General features: G+C 38.7%; 1 protein-coding gene across 1 annotated transcript; it reads right to left on the bottom strand.

Annotated features, from left to right (window-relative positions):
* Positions 1 to 423: 423 nt before the first annotated feature.
* Positions 424 to 11,763, bottom strand: PSMA1 (proteasome 20S subunit alpha 1). The gene is made up of 10 exons (XM_074230221.1): positions 11,665 to 11,763; positions 9,930 to 9,974; positions 9,542 to 9,643; positions 9,296 to 9,399; positions 5,370 to 5,458; positions 4,748 to 4,818; positions 3,321 to 3,450; positions 2,494 to 2,573; positions 1,648 to 1,758; positions 424 to 772 (listed from the first exon to the last, which is right to left on the bottom strand). The coding sequence occupies exons 1-10, from the start codon at positions 11,665 to 11,667 to the stop codon at positions 716 to 718; spliced, it is 792 nt and encodes a 263-aa protein (XP_074086322.1). The 5' UTR covers positions 11,668 to 11,763; the 3' UTR covers positions 424 to 715.
* Between the last annotated feature and the right edge of the window lie 11,138 nt (positions 11,764 to 22,901).

Below are 22,901 nucleotides of genomic sequence, written 5' to 3'. Positions count from 1 at the left end.
AGATATTAAAAACAAATCAAAAAGGGGATCAGTGGAAAACAAATAGGATATTAAATGTTTTTGTTATTCCTTTTTTTATAATTAACATGTTTAGAGGGATTATTCACATTGTAAACAGGATGGCCATTCTCTCTGGGAAAAAAATGATTATTTTGATAGAACTGGTTCTTGATAATTGGTATTTCCTCCCACCCCAGACCCTCTATTCCAAACTATGGCTATGTTTTAACTGTCAGTCTGATCAAAGGATATCCAGCTTCACTGCCCTGTCACCCTCATTCGAGGGCTGAGAACGAAAGTAATGGTGTATTCTTTTTCCCTTTCAGTTCAGCAAATTTCAAGAAAAGTAAAATCACATATATTAACTATGGATATGGCAAGTGATAAGTGTTTTTGTTGAAAATATCAAAGAAAGAACCATAATCAGTTGAAACAATTTTATTTCACAGTTGTCTTTAAAATCATAAAGACAATATGCTTTTCATATAAAAACAGTAGTGCTGATACCCCCTTCTTTCTAGAAAATGATTACATGCTCCCTCTTAAAGAAAATGCACCCAGTTATAACCTTTCAATTAGGTTTCTTGGAAAAATCCTTCCAGGACTGATTCCTAAGAACATCTCATTCTGGTTTAAAGTGTAGATAATGGCTGTCATATGGAGAGAAGTGTTCCTTTTAGACTTGCTAACACAGATTTAGACAGGCTCCTACAGATCAGTGCTCCATTGGCTCATCAGGCTTTTCTGCAGGTTCATCAGCAGATTGAGCAGGCTGAAGGGGAAAACACAAAACATACTGTAAGTCAACAGCAACCAAACAGCAGCCACATTCTGAATTGCATAGGGTGGTTTGTATTTTGTAAAAATGTACATTTACTGGGGCAGGTAGGTGGGGCAGTAGATAGAGCACTAGCACTGGAGTCAGGAGGAGCTGAGTTCAAATCTGACCTCAGATACTTAATAATTACCTAGTTGTGTGACTTTGGGCAAGTCACTTAACCCCATTGCCTAGCCAAAAAAAAACAAAAAAACGTACATTTATCAAATACTAACAACAATCAAAGTTTGACCACAAATTTCCACTAGCACCTCACAGCACTGACTCTTTTTAAAATTAATGTTATTTTATTTTTTCTAATCATATGCAAAGAAAGTTTTCAACATTGATGTTTTTGTAAATTTTTTAGTTCCATATTTTTCTGCCACCTTCCCTTCCTTTACCCTTTCCCAGAGAGTAATATGATATAGATTGTAGATAAACAATTGTGTTCAACATATTTCCATATTAATCATGTTGTGAAAGAAGAATTAGAACTAAGGGGGGGAATGAGAAAGAAAAAAAGACATAAAAAGTTTTAAAATTCGACTTAAGTTTCAATGGTCACTTTGATCTCACCTCCTGTTTTTTTCTTCTGGCATCTTCCTTCTCGAATTAATGGAAGCACTTTTCCTTTCCTACATGAAACTACTTTAAATTCATTCCTATTGAAATAGAATTTAAATCGACCTATTTCTTAATCATCATTTAGATCACAATCTTATTATATTTCTGCAAAAGGTAAGAAAAATCTTTGTTTGGCTGTAAGATATTCTCTTATGAAATACATGAGAGAAAACAGTTTTGTTTGTAAGCAGATCCTGACTTACCTGTGCTTTTCTTTGTGGTCTTTCCTCAAGACCTTCCAGGAAAGGAGACACATCATCATCATCATAGATTGTGAACTCCAAATCTTTCCCGACAATTCCAATGGAAACATTCTGGGAAGTAGAATTTTAAAAATATCAAGAAACCATGTAAGCTATAAAACCCCCCATTAAGCTGGTATTAAACTGACTACTCCATCTGGAGACCAAAACAAAAATGTATGATCATGCCAATGCACCTAATTAAGAAAAAGCAAGCAAGCAATTCTTTATTGGATTTAATGGGCAGTCTTCATTGTAAAAAAAAATGGAGTAGAAAAAAATTAAAAATCTATTTTAAAAATTTGATCTTAAAATCATACTTTTAAAAACATCACAATATAGCTAGAGAGGTTTCTGACTTTTGTAACATATTAGAGAAATTATTTGTGAAATTTCATATGCAACTTTTTCAATCATTAACACCTAGCAAATGGAATACAATTTTTGATTTACCAGATAAAAGAAATTTTGGATAGAAATGCAAAAAATTAATGGGGAAAAAAACCCATGACTTCCTCCAACACTAGATAGACCATAATAATTCATTATACAGAACTTTAAGATGCAAATAGTACTTTTTCTTTTAAGTCCTTGCTTGAGAAATGAGGCCCAGGTAGGTTAAGTGTTTTACTCAATTATGGTTATCTAGTTAGTAATAGGTAAATATGACTAGAAGGAAATGGGGTTGGAAGGTACAACCTTATGGTGAGAAGACAAGAAGCTCTTCCCAAGCTAAAAGAATTATGCAATCTCTAATTTCATCACCATTATATTAATGGAATATAACTGAAAAACAGTGAAATTTACCTTTGTAGTCAGGTCCTGTTCTGCAGGAAGTGTTTCCCGTAAGGCACGTAGACCATGTTTTACCAGTTCATCCAAGTTGCCTACGAGGAGAAAATAAATGATTTTGCTTCACTTTACAACAAATCAAACTTATATATATCAGCCATTTTAACCCAATGTTTTGCTCAAATATTTAGCACTTTTCAGGCAAACCAGCCACCAAAATCAATAATTAGTTACAAGTACTTACATAAAAAAATCATAACATCATCTAATCAATCAAGATTAGGATTGCCTTCCAGAGAAAATACTTGATGGTTTTTCTTTGGTTTGTTTTAATTACGCTAGGTTAAACTGAAGTCCTAGACCATAAAAACATACAGTTTATATAAATGAGCCATAAAAATGAGCTCACCAGGCAAGCATTGTTTCTTTTCACTTGGTTCTTACTATTTTCTCTCCTAGGAGCCATATATAGTCAAAAAAAGGGCTCAATGATAAAAAAGAAATCAGATAAAAGACTTAAGGAAGTTTAATAAGCTCTTATCTTTCTTTTCTCATTCCCCTTCCCTTCTCTCCATTAAAGGACAGTATAATTTTTTGTCAATCTCATCTCTTATCTCTCCTTTTTATTGTCTTTTTTTCCCTCAGAGCAGACCCTCAGGTCTCTGGGTAGAGAGTCAAGACTAGAGTAGGCTGAGGGCAGGGAAAGGAAGGTAGGTCACATCTGTAGCTGGGAAGCTTACTACAGGGAGCCTTCTTGCAAGGCTCGTTATTTACTTCAATAAAGAGACTGTAGCTCTCACCCTTTTACTAAGGAATTGAAAAAGAATAAGCATATGACTTACAGTCACTGAACTTGGACATACACCTCTCCAAGTAAGTACGGGCAGATTGTGAACGGGCTCCAATGGACATAGCCCTGCAATCAAAGTAGTTTGCAGATGGACAGGTTTGGAAGATGTGAGGACCCATATCCTGCAAAAAAAGAGAACATGTTAACAGTTTATGTTAGATATGCATGAAAAAACAAAAACGCGAATCTCTACATTTATGATAAATCTGAGTATAGTGTTATTAGAAGATGTACTGATAAGTTTTCAATTTCTTAAATACAAAATACATGGTAATTTGACTTTTTTTTAAAGCATTTTGCAAGGCAAATTGGGGTTAAGTGGCTGCCCGAGGCCACACAGCTAGGTAATTATTAAGTGTTTGAGATCGGATTTGAACCCAGGTACTCCTGACTCCAGGGCCAGCACTCTATTTACTGTGCCACCTAGCCGCCCCATAATTTTACTTTTTAATCTGGGAAAAAGATTAAAACAATTACTATTTTGCCTAAATAAGAAAACAATTAATGGACAGATTACAGATGCCTCAGAAGGAGCCAAATTACATTAAACTCCTAACCAGAACTCTGATAACCCGTTTTGTTTTTGTTTTGCAAGAGATATGCAAGGATTTCGTATAAAACATGCTGGCACCAGAAGGCTTAATATTCAAGGGTATATTCATTAAGCTCAAGCTGGATGGTGGTGCAGAGGATAAATCACTGAACTTAGGTTCAGTCAGGGAGACCTGAATTCAAATACTTCCTCAGACACCTGGTAGTTAAGTGATTCTGGTCAAGTCACTTAACTGCTGCCTGTCTCAATTTTCCCATCTGTAAAATGGGGATATTAATCACATCTACTTCCCAGGGTTGCTGTAAGGATCAAATGAGATGAAAACTAAAAAGTATTTTGAAAACCTAAAAGCATGACAAAAATGCTAGCTAGTATTTTAATTGTTATGCAATGCCTTTTGAAGCTATTATTCCTTACTAGTGAGGTTCAAACTGACATTTCAAAGGCAACAAAATATCCAACATTAAGAATTCATTTTTTCCCCCTCAGGATACTGTACATGAAGAGTGGACTCCTAGTTCAGAGAAATTTTCAATAAAAGTGGTCGAAACCAACAAACAAAATTTCCAGCTGGTTCAATTGCAGTTTAATAAAAATTATATTAAACTAATCATCCCATTCTCTAAACACTTCAGTTAATCAAAGTTTAAGTGTGCCTTTTTATTTCAGATGGTGGTTAGTGCACATGTGAAAAGTCAAAGGATTTGAGATTTCTATCAGTAGCAGAAGTTTCTGGTGGGGGAACTCCTTCTACCTGCCTTATTATGGCTTAACAGAAAAGTCTAAGGGAATTGCTTGAGGCACACTTCATAAAGCAAAGCTACTTCAGAAAATAATTTCACTCAACAGAAATGATCTGTACTTACATCATAACCAGCAATGAGCAGTCCCACGCCATACGGTCTGCGGCCATAACGTTGTGTCGGTATCTGGGTCTCTTAATCTAGTTAAAGACTTTTTTAAAAATGTGGACAAGCAGCCTATGTTTCTTTTCAAGATGCCTTTCTTAATCTAAGGGAACATCTGATTTTAGGGCTATCATGTTTTAGCTCTTTTAAAATTTTATACCATCTTTATGACAAAAATAAAGGTCTCCCTAATATACCCAGTATACACTTTTGAAATCACCTCATTTTTGTTGGATAAAACACAACATTCTGAGTCTTGTCTTTAGACTAAAATTCAACATTTTAGGGTCTTCATCAAAACCAAGCAGCAATCCTTAAGAACTCTCTTTTCACATGAAGAATATCATTATACAGTGCTGTGTTTTCTGAAAGCATGAATATTTGGAATGGTCTGCTGGGATGGTAGTAAAATCTCCAGTTTCCACACGGCTCCAGGATCATTATGTGCTTCGTGTGTGAACGTGGGATTCTAGGGAACATTAGCTGCTTTCAGAGGTAACTAAATGACTTATAATCCATTTACGCCTAAAACACATTACCCTCCATATTCACAACCATAATTAATAACACAAAAAGATACTGCTTCCAATTAGAGACACCAGGCGAGACACTGGAAGAGGTCTGTCAAACACAAATCTGGAATCCAGACACTCTTGACGCATGAAGTTGCTACAAAACAAACAAGAAAACTATAATTTTAGATCCCAAGACAGTTTCTCCAGATTATTATTTAAGAGTTTAATTTTACTTGGCTTTAGGGATTCCTTTTTGGACATTCACAAGATTCAGGGAGATTCCCTTTCTCAAAGTGCCTTTTGAAGCCAACAGGTCAGAATTATTAGATCAAATAAAGCTAAATGCACTGAAGACTCTAGACAGGAATTCTTTTTTTTTTTTAGGTTTTTTTGCAAGGCAAATGGGATTAAGTGACTTGCCCAAGGCCACACAGCTGGGTAATTATTAAGTATCCAAGAAGGGATTTGAACCTAGGTACTCCTGACTCCAGGGCTGGTGCTTTATCCACTGCACCACCTAGCTGCCCCTAAACAGGAATTCTTAACTCAGGGACTCCTGACTCCAGGGCTGTTATTATATCCACTGTGCCACCTAGCTGCCCCACAACATGACTTTTGAAAGAGAAAAGTAATTTCTGACTGATGTGAGTAAGTTTTCTAAGGGGGCAAAACTGCTGTAGTTTTCTTCCTGTGATGTCATTCTCCCTATCAGGAGTCTTTCAGGGGGTCACCACCTCCATGTCACATCCAAGGCTCTCTCTTGAGTCCATTTCCCTCAACCCTCCATTGCTTTGGTGATTTTAGTACAGCTCTTTTGTGCTCTAGAACCACATTACCAGCTGTTTGCTGGGCCCAACTGGACATCCTAAAGGAAGGAGGCTCAAACTCGCTGTTTAACATGGTTGGGGATATCGTGAAGACACAGTCAGGGATACTTGGGGTTCTAATCCCACCTTGGAAACTTTCTTAGCTCTGTGAGTCTAGGCAAGTCACAACTTCTGTAGACCTCTGTAAGATGAAGGTCTTTCAGTCTTAAATCTCTGATGTGTTTCCTCAACTTCTCTATTTCTGTTGAGGGTATAGCTCAGCTCCAAATCTTGGCATCATGTTTGATTCTTGATTCTTCCTCAAGTCCCCCCCCCCCCCCAATCACTGCTCCATCTCCTCATCTTTCCAGGATGACTGCAGGATTCACTGATCTCTCTCCAGCAGATTCCCTCTCCTCACCCCCTCTCCACAGAGATGCCAAACTAATTAATTTTGACACACAGGACTGGGGCACATCTAGTCCTCTGTTTTGTTTTTGTTTTTTTTTTAGGTTTTTGCAAGGCAAATGGAGTTAAGTGGCCTGCCCAAGGCCACACAGCTAGGTAATTATTAAGTGTCTGAGACCAGATTTGAACCCTGGTACTCCTGACTCCAAGGCGGTGCTTTATCCACTGCGCCACCTAGCCACCCCGCATCTAGTCCTCTGAAGAAGCTTCAGGGCTCCTATAACTGCTTTGAGGATCAGATACAAAGACAATTTTTTTTTTGCATTTAAAGCCTTCACAATCTGAAGAGAACCCATCTTTTTAGACTATTCACTCATTCCTCCCCCTCACTCACCAGACCAGCCTAAGGATGTTTCTAGTCCATGGCCAGCACTCTTCCCCCTCTCCTGCCCCTGGGCTCAGAATGTTCTCCCTTCTCACCTCTGCCATTTACAGTTCTGAGATCTTTGAGGTCCAGCTTAAAGACCAAGCCCTCTCTCAAGCCCCTTATGCACCATTCCTTTGGCTGGCTTTCACATTTACTTACTGAAAGCTCCTTGAGGTTAGGGACCATTTTGATTTTGCATCTTCAGTCCTCAGCAAGTGCTTTTCACTGGTGGGCACTTAGGAAATATTTGTGGAATGGGACTGATTAAGTATTTATGTGGACAGAGACAAACTGAATCCAGGATATGGAATAGACAACACCCTCAACTGGCTCCTGTAAAGTTGTGAAGGTATAGAAAACAGGGATGATCTCGTGCTCTCAAGGACTTCAATTAGGGTAGTGGAAAGAGCAATAAACACCCAGATAAATGGATTACAAATTACAATAGGATGAGGAATAATACAAAGTGGTATGCAATTGGATGACAAATCTAAGTCTATGATAAATGAAGGTACTATGGGATTGTTGAGGATGGGTGAGTGGTGCAGGAGACTATGAGCAGACATACAAAAATACTTCTTCACTCCAGAGGGCAATAAAAGCAGAATATCTACTCCAAAGATTAGGGGGGAGAGCAGAATTTATTTTTTTAATTTTATGTTTTCACAAGGCAATGGGGTTAAGTGGCTTGCCCAAGGTCACACAAGCTAGGTAATTATTAAGTGTCTGAGGCTGTATTTGAACTTAGGTCCTCCTGACTCCAGGGCCAGTGCTCTATCCACTGCGCCACCTAGTTGCCCCTTAATTTTTATAAATAATCTAGCAGAGGAAAGTACTTAGTAAACTTTGCATGTTTGAAACTCAAGCTGAGCTCTCCTAGGAGTGAATGAAATGCCAAGCTAAAGTGTGGAGCACACAGTTGTATGCTGAAAGTCCTCAATCAATATTGGCTGAATTTTACTGAATAAAGTGTAATATCTCCTGAGGATGTGTAAACAGGGGGAAGAGTGAAAGATAAGCTTCAAGATGAGAAAATTCAGTGATATATTCAAGGAAAATTATTCCAGGTTTATATATATAAAATTATTGCTCAAGGTGTTCCTGGGGCCCAGAGATTCCTACCCATCATGGGTGATACCCTGACTCATGGGAGAATTGGATTTACGTAAGGCAGAGATGTAGAGTTGTCAGCCTCATTCTTTTTTCCTTAAGTCATTAAAATTCAGTGGCAGAACAAAAGTCAGGACAACTGGTGATGCCCTGTGATGCAGTGAGTGACCTTGACAGCTTTCATGCCTGATCAAGGTCCAAAGCATCTGGTTCAGCTGCCTTCATGGTTGTTGGAACAAACTGTTCTCATCTGCCCATTTCTCCCCTGAGAAATCAAACTATGAAGATAGCTTTAGTGGGGTGCACCTGCTACAGCTTCTTGGAGCCATAAGTAAGAGTTGGGAGAAGATGGACACCACACCACAGGTGGGCAAGTAGCCCTAAAAAGGAGCTGGCAAGCCCTTACACCAGAGGTGCTCATCCTTCATGAACATGGAAAGAAGGTTCATAAAAAAGCAACTGGAGAGATCAACAAAGTAATATAGTAGAAAAAAGTTGCTGGACCAGGAGTCAGGGGCCCTGACTTCTAATATCACTAATCAGTGACATGAATTTAGATAAGTTACAAGAAGAGTGGACTAAGACTCTACAGTTCTAGAAAGAGTATTTTCAAAAGAATATACTAAAAAGATGGTCAATACTTAGATGTGGAAAGGTGAATAAGACCAAAAGGATGTGAACAAAGTTTCCAGAATGACAGTCCAAGTACCCTAAAACTCAAAAAGACTAGACACCACAGTTCTTTAATAAATCCAGAAAAATAAGGAGCAACCTTTGAAGCTTTAAAAGCATTAATTTCTCTGGCATTTTAGAATACTATCTGAATTTATACAGTATGGTACTCTAAAAATTGCTAGAGGTAGTACAACAAATTGTTAAATTTTAATGATACATAACAAATGTTTTATACACACGTATATGTATATATACATACAAATACATGTTATGTACACACACATACAAATACATGTTATGTATACATGTATATGTATACATACATACAAATATCCAAGAAGAAAGCATAAGATAACATCTTATGGATCTATTATCCATGAATTTAAGTTAAGTCAAGGATATCTGGATAATCAACTGACTCCCCCAGTTATTAAATAATGTCATTTGATATAGCTCTGGCCATCCCTCAAAATCCTAAATACTCATCTAAATATCACTTATTGCTACACAATTCCAGGAATGAGATTATTCTAGCAAAAATGACCCCAAAACATTCTATACTCACCACAAGAGTCTAGCATCAGCAGTGAGCCCGGCAATTGAGATTCCAATATGATTATCAACATGTAGAATTTTTTTTTGATGAGCTGCCAGTTCTGACTGCGCCCTCTACAAATATGGAGTCAATAAAAAAAAAGAGAAAATATAGCTTAGCCTGTTGTGGCTTATTATGCAGTAAAATCTGAAGATATAATGGTTTCTACGAAAGTGAAATATTTATTCTAAAAATTTGTCTTTTTACTTTACTCACCTTCAGTGCAACCAGTACAGCATGAGTTTTTGATTTCAGGCCCACAGTAGCTGAGCCTTGTTTGACAGCTTCCATTGCATATTCAATTTGATGAATTCTGCCCTAAAAAAGAAAAAAAAAAGGAAATACTATTTATAAACCCAGAAAACTCTGTAACGTAAGATTAATGTATTACTTTATAATTGATTCAGGTCTTTTAATTTTTTTGGTATCAGCTTTCATTTTATTGATAAATAGAAAGTTCCAGAAATATCTCCCAAATTTATCATCTTCCATTTACTCAATGAGATTATGCTATATGACAGCATGTCAAGAGATGCATTCTGAATATGCCCTTAATACCATCAAAATGTTACCAACAAATGAAAACAAAGGATTTTTTTTTTACCTGAGGGCTCCAAACAGTGACATCATTGTCATACTGGTTACGAAACTGAAAGCAAAGGAAACACTGTTAAGTATAAAAAGCATTATTGCAAATCCTACCTGTTGAACTGACAACACATCTTTATTTTTCAAATTAATTATTTTTAATACCAATTTCAAAACATTTATTTCATTAAACATTTTTCAACTACAGCTTTAAAAATCTCATTCAATTCCTCAATTAGGTCTTAAAAATTTTAGCATTCCTTTTAAAAAACACTGTTTCCAATCCTCTTCCTCCCCCTCAGTCCCTTTCCCATCCATTGAGAAGGCAATCATTATATTAATTGCACATATTAAGTTTTTCAAGTTGCAAAACACCTATCATTTCTCAAATGTCCAGCATTTCCCAATTCAGTTACAGGAGTGCTCAGAAGTTCAAAGCTTGCCTTAAGAGAGCTATCTGGGACGACCTCACACCTCTCAGACTGGCTACTATGACCAGAAAGGACAATGATAAATGTTGGAATTATGTAATTTTACTATCTCATACTTTATTTTTCTTCCTTTAAGGATATGATTTCTCCGCCATCACATTCAACTGAGATCAATGGATACAATGCTGGGGTCCTTTCTGCGGTAAATCTGGAACATTAATACATTGTTGGTGGAGCTGCGAACTCATCTAACCTTTCTAGAGAGCAATTTGGAATTATGCCCAAAGGGCAACAAAAATGTGCATACCCTTACTGAGGGTATGAAAAAGGATAAAAACATCACTAGTACAAAAACATTCATAGCTGCTCTGTTTGTGGTGGCAAAAAATTGGAAATTAAGTGAATGGCTCAAGCAACTGTGATATAAGTATGGTCATGGAACACTATCGTCCTCTTAGAAACCAGAAGAGACAGGAATTCAGGGAAGCCTGGAGGGATTTGTGTGAACTGATGCTGAGTGAGATGAGCAGAACCAGAAGAATATTGTACACCCTAAGAGCAACATGGGGTGATGATCAACCTTGAAGGACTAGCACATTCCATCAGTGCAACAACCAGGGACAATTCGGGGGTATCTGCGAGAAAACCATCTGTATCCAGAGAAAGAATTGTGGAGTTTGAACAAAGACCAAGGACTATTATCGTCAAATTAGAAAAAAAGCCCGTTATCTTATTCTGTAATGCTGCTCTCTCTCATCCTTTATTCTTCCTCTTCCTTAAGGACACGACCTCTCCGTCATCAACATTCAGTGTACAACATGGAAACATCGTGAAGACTAACAGACTGCCTTGGGGGGGGGGGGATGGTGAAGCTTAAAATAAACAAAATCTTTCTTAAAAATAAAGAGCCGTGCCCGGCCGCGGCCTGCCTGGGTGCGCCGGGCCCAGGCCCCGGCGGAGGCAGGCTCGGGGGTCCCGGCTGCGCCACCAACGACCCCCCGGGGGCGGCGCCGCTCTCCTCATGTCGGGGCGCGGGGCCCCCTCAGGCTCGGCAGCGGAGGCCCTGCCCCGTCTGGGCCTCGGGGTCCCCGGAAGCCGCGGCGGGGCGGCCTGCGGGGGGCCCCCGGGGATTCGGGCTCGGGGGAGGAGCGGAAGCCGAGGCCGAGGCCGAGGCCGAGGCCGAGGCCGCGGCGGCCCTGCTGAATCACGGCCGCCCCGGCGGGCCCGGCGTCCGGCCCGCCGCGCCCAGCCGCCCCGACCCCGCCCGGCCGCGCCCGCCGGCTCGGGCCCCCGCCGCCCGCCACGCTTCCCCGGACGCACCATTTTCTCAGGACTGCCGGCGCGGAGACCTCCGGCGGAGCGGCGGGACCAGGCGAGGCGGCGGCGGCGGCTCGGCGCGCGACAGAGCGGGCCTGCGGGGCGGGGCGGGGCGGGGCGGCGGCGCGGCGCAGGCCGGAGCAGCCGCACGCAGAGCCGCCGATCGAGCCCGCCCCGCCCCCAGCCGGAAGCAGATCCGGGCTCCGTCCGGGCGGGAAATCCCGGCGGCTGCGCGAGGCTTCCGTGTCGCCCCGGCAGAGCAGCGGGGCCCGCCGGGCGGGCAGGCCCCGAGAGGCTCCCTCCGAGATGAACCTCCTGCCTTTCAGAAAGCTCTCTCCCGTTTGTTTTTGTTTGTTTGTGTTGGGTGGGGCGACACAGCTAGTGGCCAGCCTCTGAAGTTGGATTTGAATTCGGGTCCTTAGGGCCGGCGCTCGCCCCACCTATGCATAAACCTTAAAGTAGAAATGGCAGCGATGCTGTGTCCGGGCCTGTCAGTAGTGGTATTGCTGGGTCAAAAGGTATGCACATTTTTGTTGCCCTTTGGGCACAGTTCCAAATTGCTCACTAGAAAGGTTGGATGAGTTCACAGCTCCACCAACAACCAGCATTGTATCCATGGCATACATTGATCTCAGTCTCGGGGAGAGATCAGAGACAAGAGGGCAGAGGGAATTCCTACAAGCTCTCCACCAGAACTCCAAATAATGATTCTAACCAATTCATTCCGAATTGTTATTATTTTGTATGGTGCAATTCAAGACGGTGCCAGTGGGAATCAGGAAGAGCCCGGACTGTGGGCAGGGCCTTGACCCCACATTTCTTTTTTCTTTTTTAATTTTTCACTGATTTTTTTTTTAGGTTTTTGCAAGGCAATGGGGTTAAGTGGCTTGCCCAAGGCCACACAGCTAGGTAATGATTAAGTGTCTGAGGCCTTCACTATTTTTTTTAAGAAAGACTTTATTTATTTTGAATTTTACAATTTTCCCCCCAATTCTTGCTTTCCTCCCCCACACCCCACAGAAGGCAATCTGTTAATGTTTACATTGTTTCCATGGGATACAATGATTTAAGTTGAATATGATGAGAGAGAGAAACCATATTCTTAAGGAAAAAAATTATATAAGAAGATAACAGTTTTTTTTCTAAATTGAAAAATTTGGTCTTTGTTCGAACTCCACAGTTCTTTTTCTTTTCTTTTCTTTTCTTTTCTTTTTTTTTTTTTTAGGTTTTCACAAGGCAGTGGGGTTAAGTGGCTTGCACAAGGCCACATAATTAGGTAATTATTAAGTGTCTGAGGCTACATTTGAACTCAGGTACTCCTGACTCCAGGGCTGGTACCCTATACACTGCACCACCTAGCCACCCCAATTCTTCGTTTTTTTAAAATTTTTTTATTTAATTAATTTAAAATTTTTTATTTAGTTTTTTGTTCATTATTATTATTTTATTTATTTTGAGTTTTACAATCTTTCCCCTAATCTTCCTTCCCTCCCCTCCCCCACAGAAGGCGATTTGTCAGTCTTTGCATTGTTTCCATGGTATACATTGATCTCAGTTGAATGTGATGAGAGAGAAATCATATCCTTAAGGAAGAAAAATAAAGTATAAGAGATAGCGAAATTACACAATAAGATAACAGTTTTTTGATGTTTTTACCCGTTTTCATCATCTCTTCAGGGTATTGACCCAGTAGTGGTTTTGCTGGATCAAAGGGTATACACATTTTTGTTGTCCCTCCTGACCCCATTTTTGGGGGGAGGTTTTTTTTTTTTGCAAGGCAAATGGAGTTAAGTGGCTTGCCCAAGGCCATACAGCTAGGTAATTATTAAGTGTTGGAGGCTGCTGACCTGGTATTTCTAAGAGTGCAAGTTACAGATACACTCCTAGAGATCAACACTGGACAGATAGTGTTTCTAAAATCTTTTTCTCATAGTGATGAAATCATAGAGCCAGGTAATCAATCAATCAGTCAATAAATATTGTTGTTATAAGTGAATATTTAAGTAGAAAGGAGAAGTAGTTAGACTCAAACACTTATTAAATGTTGACTGTATACCAGACCTTATGTTCAGTTCTGGGGATACAAAGAAATGCAAAAACAATCCCTGGCCTCCCAGAGCTTACAGTCAAATGGAGGAAACTACCTTGTTGAGGGTAATTGAAAGAATCAAACAAGTTTTTTCTAACAAAAGACTCCAAAGTAGACCACATCTCTCTTGTTTAGAAGGTGAGCTTGAGGGCAGCATTGTTTCTGCCTTGCTTTGTATCTCCAGTGTTTCCTACAATAACTAGTAGAGAGTAGGCATTTAGCTGCTTGTAAACTTAATTTGACAACTTTACCATAACACATTTGAGTGAAAAATGTCAAGATCCTGTTGTGCTCATTGTTTTTTATTTGTAAGTCTTAAATTTATTTTAAACAAATACAAAATAAGAAAAAGAAAAATGCCATGTACACAGCAGAACATGAGAGGATTCAAAACAAAAAGCAATAAATTAAAATTTCAAGGAAGTCTCTATAATAAATACACAATATGGTCAAAGCAGTCAATCTTTTTACTTTTTTTCTCTGCTCTGCACTTTTTACTTTATTTTTCCCCTTCCCCCTACTAATAACTGCAATTAAATGAGGTTATATATGTATTATAAAATGCACATATATGCATATATATTTCCATACACATATACATATACATAAATATCTATAATCATCCACATATATACATATACATTTCCACACACATATATATGTAAGATAGTGCTATTCTTATTTCCCCTTGTCCTCTGAATAACACCTTAATAAATTCAAGTCTTTTCAGATTTTTCTAAATATACCAGCTCATCATTTCTTACACCACAGTAACATTCCAACCTTATGCTATATAGTTATATTAAATAGTCTAAATAATATTATTATGACTGATATATAGTGTAGTTTCACTATTTTCCTCTTTTAAATAATTTTTTAAAAAATTTAAAATTATTTTTTGAAAGATTTTATTTTAAATTTTACAATTTTTCCCCTAATCTTGCTTCCCTCCCCCACCCCCCACAGAAGGCAGTTTGTTAGTCTTTACATCATTCCCATAGTATGCATTGACCTAAGTTGAATATAATGAGAGAGAAATCATATCCTTAAGGAAGAAACATAAAGTATGAGATATAGCAGAATTACATAAGATAACATTTTTTAAAAAATTAAAGGTAATAGTCTTTGCTCTTTGTTCAAACTCCACAATTCTTTCTTAGGAGACAGATGGCTATTGTGCTTATTGTTTAACAATATGAAAACATTTGAATAAAGCAAAACTAAAAATTGTCATTTGATAAGGTTGTGCTCATGTACCTGTCAAAGTTATTAATGAGTTTTTGAAAGACAACCTTCTAACCATTATTATTTGTTTTGGGTTTTTTCCCCACAGCAATGGGGTTAAGTGGCTTGCCCAAGATCACACAGTTAGGTAATTATTAAGTGTCTGAGGCCATATTTGAACTCAGGTCTTTCTGACTCCAGGGCTCTATCCACTGCACCACCTAGACACTCCTGATCATTATTATTCAACATGATAGAGATGTTTAGCACTGCTGTAGAGGAGATCCCAGAGAGTTCCAATTGAAAAGGGATTTTTCTATGGGGGGAGTGAAGTTCTCCAGACACTTTAGTTTGAGGACAATATTGTGTTGTTTACATCCCTTCCCAGAGCATTCCAGAACTTGTCTCTCAGATGAGATCCATAATCTCTTGAATTTTGCCTAACTTGAGTTTTGTTCTGACTGTTATATGCAGTTGGATCTATGTCCCTGAGTTGTTGTCTTTTTTTTTTGAGAAGCTTTGGATCTTTTTTATTCTTGTTATATCTTGGAGTTTTAATAGAATTTAAGATCTTTGAGGGGAAGAACTACATTTTTGAATCTGTATTGCCAGCATTTAGCACATGCACTTAATAAATACTTGTTGCTTCATTTTTTTATATTTTAATATTTTTACCCCAGCTACATGCAAAAGCAAGTTTCATATTCACTTCCAACACCTTGAATTTCATAATTCTCTTCCTTTCTCCATTTCCCCCCCCCATTAAAAAAGCATGTTATTTGGTGTAGGTTAAAAATGTATAGCTGTGAAACTCATTACTTCAAATGTTGTAAAAGTAAACACAAAGACACAAAGAAAGAGGAACTTCAAGAAAAATAAAATGAAGGAAAAAAAAGTTTGCTTCAGTTTGTATTCAGACACCATCAGCTTTGTCTTTGGGATGGATTGCATTCTTTATCTTAAGTCTATCAAAGAAATTGCTTCAGTATTTTTTTCCCACAGTTGCTATTGCTAGCTGTATTTCCTTCCATTCTATTCCCCCACTCCCATTTATTCTATTCTCTCCTTTTATCCTGTCCATCCTCAGAAGTGTGATGTATTTGACAACCCCTCTCACTACCTTCCCTCTCTTCTGTCATCTACACCCTTCCCTCTCCTCCTCTTGTCCCCTTTCTCCCATCCCTTTCCTTTCCTATTTTCCTCTAGGGTAAGATAGATTTCTATACTCTATTGAGTGTGTGTTATTTCCTCTCCGAGCCACTTCCAATGAGAGTAAAGATTCACTCATTCTCCCTCACCTTCTCCTATTCCATTCTATTGCAAAAGCTTTTTATTGCCTCTTTTACTTGAAATAACTTAGCCCATTCTACCTCTCCTTTCCCCTTTTACCAGTATGATCCTTTCTCGCCCATTAACTGCATCTTTATTCTATATTATACTTCATGCCTGGTCTATATTAGCTCCTTCTAAGAGCTCCAATAAATGAGAATATTCATGAGTATTATCAGTATCATCTCCCCACAAATGCAGTTTAATATTATTAAATCCCATAATTTGCCCTTTCCATCCGCCTTCTCTATGCTTCACCTCAGTCCTGTACTTGAAAATCAAACTTTCTGTTCAGCTATGGTTGTTTCAAAAGGAAAGCTTGAAAATTCCCCACTCAATGAATGTCCATCTTTTCCCCTGAAAGAGGATGTTCAGTTTTTCTGGGTAGTTGACTCTCAGTTGTAAACCAAGCTCTTTTGTCTTCTGGAATATCATATTCCAAGCCCTTCAAATCCTTAATGTAGACGCTGCTAAATCCTGTCTAATCCTGACTGTAGTTCCATGATATTTGAATTGTTTCTTTCTGGCTGCTTGTAATATTTTCTCCTTCTGGAATTTAGCTATAATATTTCTGGGAGTTTTTATTTTGGGAACTCTTTCAGGAGGTGATTGGTGGGGGTGGGTTCCCTTAATTTCTATTTTACTCCCTGCTTCTAGGATATCAGGGCAATTTTCCTGAAGAATTTCTTTAAAAATGAAATCCAGGGGGCAGCTAGGTGGTACAGTGGATAGAACACTGGCCCTGGATTCAGGAGGACCTGAGTTCAAATTCAGCCTTGGACATTTAATAATTACCTAGCTGTGTGACCTTCAGCAAGTCACTTAACCTCATTACCTTGCCCCCCCCCAATAAAAAAGTAGCAACAACAACACACACACTCACAAAATGAAGTCTAAGCCTTTTCCTGGTCATGACTTAATAATTGGGTAGCCCAATAATTTTAAATTATCTTTTCTGGATCTGTTCTCTAGGTCAGTTGTTTTTCCAGGGAGATATTTCACATTTTTTTCCTAGTCTTGATTTCTCACAAATTTGTCAGCTTCCCTTAGCTCCATTCTACATTTGAAGAAATTATTTTCTTCAGAGTGCTTTTATATCTCCCTGCTCTGCTATGTTAGTGAAGCTCCTTTTCCTGAGACCAGAGCCCAGATTTTGACCTGGATCTGAGTGTGGGCAAAGCAGCAGAGTCCAGACTTTTGCAGACTCCTCCAACCTTCGTGGACTGAGCACTCCAGAAGCAGCTGCCAGGTAGCTCCCCAAACCTGCTGTGCCGAAACTTGTGCTGGATTGGGCTCTGCTCTCACTCTGGTGCGATGGAGTTTTCCCACTGCCCTTCCCAATTGTCCTTGGCAATCCTTGGACTGAGAGGTCTGGAAACCACTTCTGCTGCCACTCAGGCACCTCAGGGACCCAAGTGCCCCAGGACTGTTCCTGCATGTCTGGAGCCAGTTTACTCCAGCACCCCGAGCTGTGCTGTGGCCCTTTCTAACGCTGGTGTAACAGACCTTTCCTGTTGATCTTCCAAATTGTCTTGGGCAGGAAAATTGTTCTACTTAGTATTTCTGTGAGTCCTGCCACTCTAGAATTTGGTTAGAATCATTATTTGGAGTTCTGGTCGAGAGCTCGTAGGAATTCCTGCCTTCGCTCTGCCATCTTGTCTCTGATCTCTCCCTGAGACTTCTTAAGCTCAACATTTTCAAAAAAAGAACCCATTATGTCACACCCCAAACCACCCCCTCTTTCCCACCCCCCCAAGAAAATGGGTTAAGTAACTTGCCCAAGATTACACAGCTAGACAGGATATACTCAGGTCCTCTTGACTCCAGAGCAGTTTCTCTATCTACTGCACCCTGCAGTTGATCCCTAAACTACTCCTCTTAATAGCCTCTAATTTTTTCAAGGGCACCACTATTCTTCCCTTCTCCTAGGTCTGTTCCTTCACTTTACATCTCTAATCAATTGTCAAATCCTGTTCTATTTCCACATCTGACCCATTTTCTATTCACATAGCTACTACTTTAGGTCCTCATTGTCTCCCACCCAGTCTAAAGCAAAATCTTATAAATTAGTCATCCTGCACCAAGTCTCTTCCTATTCCATCCTCTACAAGCTGCCAAACTGTAAATAGAATTTTATTTTTTTTCCAATTACATGTAATGACAATTTTCAACATCCATTTATTTGTTTATTAATTTTTAACATTATTACGATAGTCATGTTGAAAAAGTAAATATAACCCCTCCCCACACACACATGCACAAAAAGAGAAGCCTTAAGAAAAATAAAGTGAAAAAAAGAAAGCATGCTTCAGTCTGTATTCAGACACCAGCTTGGTCTTTGGGATGGATAACATTCTTTATCATAAGTTCTTCAGAGTTCTCTTGGGTCACAGCATTGCTAAGGAAAGGTGATCATCCTGCAATATTGCTGTTACTTTGTATAAGGTACATTTCCCATTGCATCTGCTCTTTTAAGTTGAGAGCATCCCATAACAGAAGAACATTTCATCTCAATTACATACCATAATTTATTCAGCCCAACTGATGGGCAACCCCTAAATCTCTAGCTCCCCGCCACCAGAAAAGAAGTGATTATAAATAACCCTTTAGATATAGATTCTTTTCTCTTCTGGAATATACACCAAGTAGTGGCCCTGCTAGGCCAAAGGGTAGGCATGGTTTTATAGTCCTTTGAGCCTAATTCCAAATTGCTCTACAGAATCTCAGCATACATTTTTTTTGTTTTTTTGCAAGGCAATAGGGATAAGTGACTTGCCCAAGGTCACATAGCTAGGCAATTATTAAGTGGCCAAATTTGAACTCAGATACTCCTCCCAGCCTGTGCTCTATCTACTGCACCACCTAGCCACCCCTTCAAAATCCATTTTAATAATATTTTGAGTTCTAAATATTTCTCTCTTCTTTCCCTCCTCTCCAAGATAGCAAACAATAGATTATACAAATGAAATCATATAAAACATTTCTACCAAATTGATATTACTAATTAGTGGCTCAGATCTCCCCTGATCAATTAACTCCAGTGGCTCCCTGTTACCTCTAGAATGAAATAAAAATTCCTTTGTTCATTTTTTAAGTTCTTTCATAACCTTATCTCAACCTGCCTTTCTACCTTTACAACATCTCTGCTTTACTTATTAGCCTTTTCGCCTTTCCCATGATCATCACCCTGGTATAAGTTCTAATCATCATATATCTAATCTATTAAAATAGTTTTCTGATTGATCCCCCTTCTTCAAGGGTTTCCCCATTCCAATCCATCTTCCACTGTTGCCAAAATTATTTTCTTAAAGTGCAGATCTGACCACATCACTTCCCTACTCAATAAACTCCAAACTTCCTATTAACTCCAAGATCAAATATAAAATACCCTATTTGACATTTAAAGCCCTTCATCACCTGGTCACTTTCTATCTTTCTAGTCCTCTTTTTTCTACTTCTTCATTTTCAATTCAACAGTACACAACACTCCTTCTCTTGACTATGGATTTCACTGATTGTCTCCCCCTCCCCCCGGGGGGGGGGAATTCTCTTCCTTGTTCTACCACTTACCAGCTTCCCCCCCTCTTTCCTTCAGATCTTACTTTCTTTAGGGAGTCCTTTCTTGGTTCTGCTTCCTCCCTCATACTAGTAACTTCCTTCTCAAATTACCTTTCATCTACCCCCTTTAAGTCTTATATGTACATAGTTGTTTGCCTGGCGCACCCTCATTCCTTGAGGGCAGAAACCATGGTTTTGCTTTGCTGTTTTCCCCTTATCCCCAGTAAATAGAATAGTGCCTGATACTTAACAAATGTTTAATAAATTCATCTTGATTGACTGACTGTCCTTCCCAGTTATTCATTACATATTTTCTGGAAGGCTGAGTTCCAGTCACTTCCTCTGTTCTTCTCCCGGGCTATACCACACACCTGAAATTTCCTCACTTTTTTCCTTTACTTCATAGAATTCTACTCTTTTTTTCAAGAAGCAAATCAAGTCATCACCCTCTATAGAACCCTTTCCTCATTTTTTCAGCCTTTGCACATCTTGTTCTTTCTGTTCTGTTTGTATTTGCATATACATCTGTGCATGTTATAGATCTGTACATACATAAATATGTATGTGTGTCTGTTAGAATATAAACTCTTTGAGCATCTCTGGCATCCATATGTCTTGGTGCCTTGTCCAACAAAAGCATTTGATGCTTCTTGATTGATCAGTATAGAAATTATTTTATGTGTAAAAGTCTGTTTCATTTTATAATGCAAATATTATGCAAAATTATGTAAATATCAATAGTAATTTATGCTGAATATAAGATTCTTGTTCAGATATAGGTTGAGTTAGATGATCCTTAAAGTCTCTACTGAGATACAATTAAGTTTTTTAGAGCAGGGCAGTGGATAGAGCACTGGCCCTGGAGTCAGTTTAAATCTGACCTCAGATATTTAATAATTGCCTAGCTGTGTGATCTTGGGCAAGTCATTTAACCCCACTGCCTTTAATAAATAAATTTTTAAAAAAAGTTTCTTAGAGCAGATTTCAACAGGATATGAGGACAATAGGTAACAATTCCTTTCTTTCCAGCTTCACATACTTCACTGTCTGAGAATAGAAATACCTCAGAAAGTAATGAGTTTTCTATCACTGGATAACCACTTGTCAGATGGGGGATTCCTGTTCTGATATGGATTTCCCTGAATAGTCTCTGAGATCCCTTTCTAATCCCCCCCCCATTATATAATTTTAACTCTTGTCTTCGGAAATGCTTTACCAACATTTTCTGATTGTTTCTCAAGATGGAGAAAGCGGAGATGACCCTAACTCCTTGAGCCTTTTGCCTTCAGAGTGTGAGCTCTAGGAAATTACAGACCCAGTTGTAGACAGTTTGAGTAAAGGACTGTTAATGGATTCATTGCTACCTAAGCACCTTCCTAGCCAGTTAAGGAAAGGTTGGCCAATAGATGAGAATAACAACAGTTGACATTATAAAATCTTAAGGTCTGTGAAGTGTTTTAAGTATTTTATGTCACTTGTTGACTTTTCATCTTTTTTTCTGTACTCTGGTCCCAAATCTCCAACTGTCTGCTTGATAGCTCTACCTCAGTGTCCTAGAGATATCTCAAACTGAACATGTCCAAAACAGAACTTACCTTTCCTCCTAAATTGATCCTTCTTCATAGTTTTCTTATTTCTGTTGAGGATAACACTATTATAGCTGTTACTCAGGCTTGCAACCTAAGAGTCTCCCTTGATTTCCATTCTCATATCTTCCATCCTATCAATTGCTAAATCTTGTTGATTTTGCCTCCTCATTCCTTGGGTAATCCCCCTTCTTCCTTTCCTTCCCTTCTTTCCTTCCTTCCTTGCTTCCTTCCTTGTTAAGTGACTTGCTCTAGGTCACACGGTATCAAGTGCCAGGCTAGATTTGAACTCAGGTTCTCCTGACTCCAGGGTCAATGCTCTAGTCACTACACCACCTAGTGCCTACTCATACTATAGCAACCCAGTACAACTCCTGATCCTCTTTCATCTGAAGTCCATTGCAATAGCTTCCTAAATGGTTGTCTTCAATTCCTTGGTCCTCCATACAGCTGCCAAATCAATCTTCCTAAAGTGCAGGTCTCATTCTATCATTCCTTTGCTCAAGAAGGTTCAGAAACTCCCTATTGCCTTTAGATTAAAAGACAAACTGCTCTGTTTATCTTTTTTTATTTATTTATTTTCCTTTCAGGTTTTTGCAAGGCAAATGGTGTTAAGTGGTTTGCCCAAGGCCACACAGCTAGGTAATTATTAAGTGTCTGAGACCGGATTTGAACTCAGGTACTCCTGACTCCAAGGCCAGTGCTTTATCCACTGCACCACCTAGCCGCCCCTCTGTTTGTCTTTTAAAGTCAGTTCACAGTGTTGCTCCAGGATATTTGTCGATTTGTTTTCTTCACCAACCAAACTTACCTCTTTACTATCCAAGTGTAAAACATTTTATTTCTTGCCTCAAGGCTTTTTCAGAGGCCTGGTATTTTCTCTCTCTCTTTTTTACTTGTGCCTCTTAGAACTCATAGCTCCCTTCAAGACTCCTTCAAAAGATCTTTCCTTATTCTTCCTTATTCTGTTCTTATTTTTCAAATAATTCAAGTAAATATCCTTTATTAAAGAAAAGAAGAATATTGTTAAGCTCCAAAACTGTGTGTTGTTACATTGCATGTACAAGAAGAAAAAAGTGATTACAGAACTTGATTTTTTAACTCTGAAGTCATGAATGTAAAAAAACATGAAATATAAAGCAATACAATAATTGAATTACAGAAAAATTTCACTAAAGAAAATGAATGGCAAGTCAAAACAATTATTGGAGATTTCATAGTACTGCTCTAAACTCTTGCTTTGTTTTTGCTTTATGACTTCCTTAATACTTTAGAATGTTTAATATTATTTAGTATTGTAAATTTGCAAGAGTTGGCATTTACAATACAATGTGCATTTAAAATGTCCACCCAAATGCAAATGTCAAGGAACTTTTTAAAGCCAAGCTCAAATTCCTGGTATTTTTTTTCTTCTACTTTTATAATATTACATAAAGCTAGTGATGGTTGAATCA

The sequence above is a fragment of the Macrotis lagotis genome, chromosome 3 (assembly GCF_037893015.1).
Source record: "Macrotis lagotis isolate mMagLag1 chromosome 3, bilby.v1.9.chrom.fasta, whole genome shotgun sequence".
Lineage (NCBI taxonomy): Eukaryota > Metazoa > Chordata > Mammalia > Peramelemorphia > Peramelidae > Macrotis > Macrotis lagotis.
Note: the sequence above shows the minus strand (reverse complement) of the source record. Positions and strands in the feature narration are given on the sequence as shown.